The sequence below is a fragment of the Rutidosis leptorrhynchoides genome, chromosome 3 (assembly GCF_046630445.1).
Source record: "Rutidosis leptorrhynchoides isolate AG116_Rl617_1_P2 chromosome 3, CSIRO_AGI_Rlap_v1, whole genome shotgun sequence".
Taxonomy (NCBI): domain Eukaryota; kingdom Viridiplantae; phylum Streptophyta; class Magnoliopsida; order Asterales; family Asteraceae; genus Rutidosis; species Rutidosis leptorrhynchoides.
Genome location: NC_092335.1, coordinates 7,339,503 through 7,347,765, shown reverse-complemented (window position 1 = coordinate 7,347,765; position 8,263 = coordinate 7,339,503). Strand labels below are relative to the sequence as shown.

Sequence of the window (8,263 nt, the reverse complement as noted above, 5' to 3'; positions counted from 1 at the left end):
GAATCAATGATTAACGTGCCGCGTCAATAGCGATTTTGACGGGTCGTTACACCCGAGATATTTAGCGTTCTTTGAAAAGCGTCCATTTTGCGTATAGGTAGTTGCGTTGTGTTCGTAAAATTATTTCGAGTTGAACCATGGTTTCGGAAAAATTTAACGTGTGGCGAGCGAGAAGATGTGGTCCGTTGAAGATTTGGTGAGTTTTTTTTTTTTTTAAGTTTTTTTATTTAGAAATATGTAAGTTTCACTTTAGCCCTTGAAGTTTGAGGTGTTTGACATTTGTTAGTAAAGGGTGCTGGTGAGTACGACGATTTAAGCGGAACGTACAACTCCTCTAAGCATGGAAGTGGGCTACTACTCATCAATAGTAACCCACTTTTGCTCATATGTATATATACTCGTAGTAAATAAAAGTTTGATATTTTACGCTATTAGTAGGGTAAATAATTAACCTTCGGTTGTAGCTCAAGTCACTACTAGAAAAACGACTTTTTCGGGCGACGAATCCGGACGACTAGTCGTCTGCATAGGTCAATCCAGACGACTAGTGGTAGCGACGACACTCTTTGTTAGAGGTCTGGAGTTCGACTACCGAGTAGTATAACATTACACAATGTTATCCCCCTGACTTTGGAATTCACCCAAGATCGCCTTTCGCACATTGCGTTGCGTGGGCAGCGGGGAGGAGGGGTTTTACTGGCTATGCCCTCGGATTGGTCCGGATTTCTTCCATGGCAGTAGCTGGGGGCAGGTTATGCAACTGCATGAGATGATCGCGTGAGTGGTTCGTAGTCCCACTGGGTGATCTCAAAAACTGTTGTTCAAAAAAAAATATATATATATAAATAAATAAATAGGGTATGTAATTTTATTTAGATGTACAGAATCTAACTAGTTATTCACTTAGTTTTAAACATAAGACACTTATTTATTTTATTTTTAATCAAAATTCAACGACTTAACTATAGGACATCTTATAAGAATATCAAAACCGAACTACGTAACTATGTTTAAATACTTACTATAGCGGGTATAATATATAATCCAAATTGCTTCACATATTGTCCAGTTGAAATAAATTAATCAATTAAACCAGAAGTTATCATATATAATTTTAACACTATTTTTATGAGCATTAGTTAATAAACTTATCACTGTCGTTGAAAAATAAAAACACTATTGCATGGTTCAAACTGAGTATATACCTTGTATACAACATATAGAATAATAAGAAATACGTATGTTTTCTCTATATATCCATAAACAAAAAATGATCACCTATTTATATTTATTAACCACATTTGAGAGAGAGAGAAAAAAAAAACATATGAATCTTGTGCTTTCTTCATTGAAGTATTAATTTTTTCGGTCACGTTTCAACGATTCTGATATTTTGGTACGGGTTATTCTTTATTTTCTTGCTACAATTATTTATTTATTTATTTTTTTGGGTTTTTAAGATTAGTTAAAATAAATTACGGATTTTCAAGGTTATCTCTAGTTAACTACAGTATATCTTTAAGTATTTCAATTACAAATAAGAAAATTAAACAGCAAAAAGAAATGAAAATAAAAACCCCTAGCTAGCGACCCATTCAATTCTAATCCTTTCGCGTCATCCCAAACAAATCTTGCTGTTCGATCAGTTTTCCACGTATAGGTGTATACTCATGTATTATATATGTTTATTTGTTAAATCTGCATGAGTGTTAAGATAGTGTTCTTTCACTTAGACCAAAAGCACAAATTTTTTTTTTTTTTAAGTGAACGTGTCACTCGTTATAATTTGTAATAATGGCATTTTGATATCAAAAGGACCTTGGCCAAGCGGTATAACTTGTCATTGAGATATAAATATCGATGGTTTTAGATTGTATGTTTGATTCTTAAAAATATTAAATTGAGTTTTCATTTGACGTATGTATTTATTATTATTGTTTTTATATAAATAGCATTGTTAATGTTAATTAATGTTAATTGTTAACTATTAGTAATATAATTTAGCAATCAAAATTTGAAATGTAATTATTATTAGTAGTAATTTCCTAAATTATCATATACTCTATACTCTATAAATAGTAACGAGTTTACGTTATTATAGATTTTTGATTTGTTTTAATGTTTGACCTTGGTGATCGAGTGTTTTGTCAATATATGTTTTCTGATTGTTCCAAAAAATAAACGAAAAAAAAAAATGTCGAAAAAAAAAACTGGTTGTTAGTCGATCTACTAGTTCGCAAGTACCCATGAATTATATATTGTGAATGAAGGTTATGAAGTTAAGAAAAAAAAAATAGATAAACTAAAAGATATGTGTAGATCGATTAGAAGAAGAATGTACGTAAATACGTTGGATATATATATATATATATATATATATATATATATATATATATATATATATATATATATATATATATATATATATATATATATATATATATATATATATATATACATTATTATAAAGCGCGTGCCAATAATCCTACGTGTCAATTTATCAATTAATTTGAATTAAATAATCATACGTGTCATTTTTTTAATTAAACTGAATTAAATAATCTTACGTGTCATTATCTTAATTAAATGATATAACTCCCTAAAATAACTCCCTTAAAGAAAGGTATGTAATTTAAAGTTTCCATATATATTTAAAAAATGTATGCAATTAGTTTTCTACGTGACATTAAGAGTATCAAGTAAATTATTTACATATTTATGATGAAACTGAATAAATATAATTATAATAATGAAAATGAAAATGAGATTTTTTAACATCATAATAGGATTATATTCTTATACAGATTAAAATATTTTACTTTAATAATATATTTATACAATCACATAATAAATAATTTTTCTTATTTATTGTGAATAGATAATTAGCTTTTAACATTATCTCATTTATTACTTTGTTAATAATTAATTAATTAATTATTATTATTATTATTTTATTAAGATAATTATTATTATTATTAGTTAAATAGTTTAATATTTTTAAATAAACAATCTGTCACATAGACGGGCTCATAATTTATGCGTTAGTATAAATACTAATGTTTTTGATACAAATGTTATTAGTAATAAACAGTTTTTCATTGTAATTGTGTTATACATTTGATAAATATTAATACTAACGTTATTGAATACTAATTTATACAATTGTCTTGCAATACACGAGCTCATGTTAGTATTCAATATTAATGCTCTCGATACAAATAATATTAGTAATTAATAATGTTTTTCATTGCAATTATGTTTTGCATTTAATAACATATCAATACTAAAATTATCGAATACGAATTTGTACAACTATCGTGCAACGCACGGGCTCATAAAACTAGTATATATATATATATACACGTTAAATGAACACACGGGTTTGGTCATAATTTAGATGATAATAGGTTTTAGCTTTCATATTTTAAAGTTATGACCTTTGTGATTTTTTGGGGTGAAAAAAAAAAAAAATGAAGTTAAATTAGCTTGCCCTTTAAATTTGTTTATTACATTAATTAAGACAATTTACAATATTACATAAAACTTTATGGGTAATTTTGCAGAAGCATGGAGAATGATGAAATGATTGAAGGGGTGGATGAATTAGTAACACCTTCATATTTGGTGGTTGCTTTAGTTGTTAATGGAAGTAGAAAAACAAAATATATTGTTAAATGGGCATTGGATAAATTTGCATATGAGGGTACAGTTTTATTCAAGTTATTCTTCATTCGCCCGAAAATTTCAAGAGTTCCAACTCCAAGTGAGTTTCGGCTTCAAATTTCTTTTTTTTTTTTTTTTTTTTTTTTTCATGTAATTTCATATTTTGTATTTAAAGATGAAATCTTTTGCATTGTTTTCTAGTGGGTACCGTCCCAATTTCTCAAGTGAGAGAGGATATAAGGATTGCTTACAAGAAAGAAATCGAATGTCAGATTTACGAAAAGCTCCTAATTTTCAAGAATATGTGTTCTAGGCGAAAGGTTTGACTGTTTGAGCTTGATGCCTTGATGTAATTTCTTAAATATGGACTGAGTTATGTAAACAATATTAAGATAACAATTGTTTTGTTTTTGGTCAGGTGGAAGCAGAAATTGTACAATTTGAGCCAGATGATATTGTGGATGCAATAAAACAAGAAATTATTAAACACAACATTAATAAACTTGTGATTGGAGTTTCACCAAACAGCATGTTCTCGAGGTATCGAATTATTTTTAAACGTTTTTTTATAATCTATCTATCTATCAATCTATTTATACATTATTATTATTATTATATATATAAAATGTGTGACAATAATCTTACGTGTCAATTCCTTATTTATTCATGACACGTGTCAATTCGTCCTTTATTCATATCACATGTGAGTCTATAAGTTATTTCTATATGTTAATTTGATTATTAGATATCCCAATTTAATTAAATATACAGTTTTCATTAGCCAAAATATTATATTAAATCATCATATAATATTATATTAATATTAACGGATGTTATAATTATATTAATACGGAGTAATATTGATAAATGAGGTTTAAATTATTAGTTTTCTATAATAAAATAGATAATATCATAATAACTTTAAATTTATATTAAACCGATACATTGTTTTAATATAAATATTGATATTGATAATAAATGTAAATGGTCGTACATTTAAAAACATTTACAATTTTTTTATTGTAATAAAAATTACAAAATAGATATTTCTTTAGTAACATTATAATATTATTAATGAATGATATATTATAATACAAAATTAATTTACAGTTTGGGCATTAATTTAAAAAATTACGTTAATATAATATCTGTAGAATATTATATAAACGCACGGGTCCATGTTTGTCAATTGAAGTTAAATGGTTATTTGATAATCCTTATAAATATTTATATGTATGTCTGCTTTGCTTCGTTTGAGATCTTGATATAATGAAATTAGTTTGTATTAAAAACATACACAATTAGATGTATAATTCTTAACGATCGGTTTTATAACAACTTTTTAAGGCTAATGTTTGGTGTTTTATCGATTATTGGTCACTTGAAGTTAAAATGATTCCAACGGACGAGCTCATAATCTATGCGTTAGTATTTAATACTAATTTTTTCGATACAAATATTATCAGTAATAAAGGATTTTTTTTATTGTAATTGTATTATTATAAATTTGATAAGTATCAATATTAAAGTTATCGACTACTAATTTATACAAATGTCGTGCAGCACACGGAATCATAAACTAGTTAAATATAAATATATACGTATTTTGTTTGTTATTTTATAGATGCTTATTATTATTACTTGCGTTTTAGGGGGAGGAAGTTATCGTCAAGAATCTCAGAAAACATACCGAGCTTTTGTACCGTCTATGATATTTCAAAAGGAAAACTATCTTCATTCTGTGCTTCTGATTCTATGAGCAACGGATCTTTTGATCTCAGCTTCCAAACAGGTATTTGATTTTTGAGGTCAACGGACTATTAATGTATAACCGATGATTTTAGCGCTATGGATAACATTTTAGTTAATTATGATTCACTAGAAAACAAATGGATATCTATTTATGCTTAATGACAAGTTTGGAGAGTGTGGACTGCACACTCGTTCAAGCTAACTGAAACTGTTACGGAAATAATGCGGACAATGGGCCAACGCCCCCTTAGAGGGCCTATCGTCCCCCAATTTGGCCCATGCGTTGTATTTACCGATTGGTATTTAACCAAACAATATTTCCCAGCAAAATACCAATCAGTATTCCAGACAAATATGAAAGGTTGCAACCTTTGTATTCCAAACGCAAATAACCGATTTTCAAATTCTATTATAAGGAAGATTACTTTCATACGAACAACACACATAATCATGTACAAACACTCTAATATTCATTGTCTAAATGCAAAGTAAATTCATGTATGAACCCAATATCGAGTTTGTTTGCTCAAATCATTGATATTGTCGAAATACGTATGTAATTCATGATTAAGAATTTGGTGTTGGATATTGAGAAGTTTATACCAAATTTGATTTTAATAAGTTGTAGTTTATTTTTGTTTGATGGTGTTTAATTTCTGACTACTTAATAACAGAGTGGACAGACCAAGGCTCGGCTACTTCATACTCTCAATTCTTTTCAAATCCACTATCGATGCAAGGTTTTGAAGCTCTTTCGTTCGTAAACAACACTCTTCACAAAAAAACAGGTTCTATAAATACTCCTAGAAATAAGTTGACATTTGAAGAGATAACCGAAACCTCACTACACTACCAAAAGTTCACATATGAAGAGATAATGGCGGCTTGTTGTTCATTTTCTGAACATCTTAAAATAGGAACGGGAGGGAATGGAACTGTATATAAAGCATGCTTTAATCATACTGTTTCTGCTGTTAAAGTTCTTCATTCTCAGGATATTCATAGAACCAGGCAATTTCAACAGGAGGTATGACCTCAACTTTTCTCAAGAAGTGATATAATAAGACATCACATTATCTAGAAAAACGAAGATAAAAAGAATATAAGAAACATTTCTTTAACTAAACAGACGTTTTATGTAAGATTAACATGTCCTAGCCCATGAGTTACTAGTACTATAAAATCAATCGGTGATAGAGGGATGTTCTCAAAGGCTTATAAGTATACATTTGTTCCTTTCAAATTCTGCTAATACGCATACATTTGAACTAATTATCTCCAACAATCACCCCCTTAATCGGTTTATCTAACATGCTAATGCTTCAACCATAGCTTCGATACCATTTCTAGGATTGCTTAGGCCTAACAACATGTCCTACGTATAAACTCATGAATTCCTCAGTACTCTAAAAGCAATTTGTGACAATGGTAGGCTCCCATAAGTTTATAAATATACATTTGTTTCTTTCAACTTCCGATGTAGGACTATGATTTGCATCATTTTCAGCTGATTATCTACAACATTTTATGCATGAAAGGTTTTCATTAAATAGATTACTTGATTTTGCAGCTTGAGCTATTAAGTAGAACGCGACATCCTCATTTGGTTATTTTAATCGGTGCGTGTATTGATCATGGCTGCTTGGTTTACGAGTACATGGAGAATGCGAGTTTGGAGGATAGATTATTTTGTAAAAATGACACACCACCGATCGCATGGTATGATCGGTTCCGTATTGCGTGGGAAGTAGCTTCGGCACTAATTTTCCTTCACAACACAAAGCCAAAGTCAATCATTCATCGTGACTTAAAACCTGCAAATATATTGCTTGATCATAATCTTATGAGTAAAATAGGCGACGTTGGTATGTCAACTATGATTCAGTGGGACCCTTCTTCGGCATTCACTATTTACCAATACATGAGTCTTGCAGGAACCTTGTGTTACATCGATCCAGAGTATCAACGGACAGGATTAGTTTCTCCGAAATCCGATGTTTATGCTCTAGGTATAGTGATATTGCAGCTGCTGACTGCAAGACCAGCCATTGCAATCATAGAATTGGTTGAATCTGCTCTTGAAGATGATATGTTAGACACGGTGTTGGATCGAGGAGCGGGTGAGTGGCCGATTAATGAAACTAAGGAGCTAGCTGTTTTGGCTTTGAGTTGTGCCGAACTTCGACGAAGAGATAGGCCTGATTTGAAAGATGTGGTTCTTCCGGTACTAGAAAGGCTGAAAGCAATTGCTGATGAAGCTCAAAGAACCATATCAATGGCTAGAACCATCCCACCAAATGACTTCATTTGTCCGTTAGTCAAGGTTAGCTTCATATGTGCCAAATGTATGAGTTAGATAGGTTGGGCAAGTTGGGTAATGATTTGGACGGATTCACATGGACCATATTATTTATTAATAAGATGAATTTCATGTGATTGATGATATATAATTCATGCAGGATGTAATGGTTGATCCTTGTGTTGCTGCTGATGGTTACACTTATGATCGAAGGGCGATAGAAAAATGGTTTGAGGAGAGTGGTTGTTCCCCAACGACGAATTTACCGTTAACTGATAGGAACTTAACACCAAATCACACACTTTTATCTGCAATCATGGAGTGGAAGTTGAGAACACAATAGTTTGAGAAACAAATTTGGTTAATATTATGAACGAATATATATATATATATATATATATATATATATATATATATATATATATATATATATATATATATGTTCCAAAAACATATGTGCTAATATTATGTACATGTATATGTATATATAATATACGAGTCTTAACTATATATATAATGGAGTACTATATAACTGTCCTCGACTAGTCA

General features: G+C 29.7%; 1 protein-coding gene across 1 annotated transcript; it reads left to right on the top strand.

Annotated features, from left to right (window-relative positions):
- The first annotated feature begins 3,567 nt into the window (after window positions 1-3,567).
- Window positions 3,568-8,057, top strand: LOC139897703 (U-box domain-containing protein 35-like). Its single transcript, XM_071880397.1, has 7 exons — window positions 3,568-3,763; window positions 3,865-3,983; window positions 4,082-4,203; window positions 5,316-5,455; window positions 6,090-6,442; window positions 6,986-7,738; window positions 7,875-8,057. Exons 1-7 carry the CDS (start codon window positions 3,568-3,570, stop codon window positions 8,055-8,057), a joined length of 1,866 nt encoding a protein of 621 aa, XP_071736498.1.
- The last annotated feature ends 206 nt before the right edge of the window (window positions 8,058-8,263 follow it).

Excerpts from the sequence above, each read along its gene's own strand:
- LOC139897703 (XM_071880397.1), top strand. The coding sequence starts at position 3,568 with ATGGAGAATGATGAAATGATTGAAGGGGTGGATGAATTAGTAACACCT. Across the intron at positions 3,764-3,864 it reads TTCAAGAGTTCCAACTCCAA|TGGGTACCGTCCCAATTTCT; the intron begins GTGAGTTTCGGC and ends ATTGTTTTCTAG. Across the intron at positions 4,204-5,315 it reads CCAAACAGCATGTTCTCGAG|GGGGAGGAAGTTATCGTCAA; the intron begins GTATCGAATTAT and ends CTTGCGTTTTAG.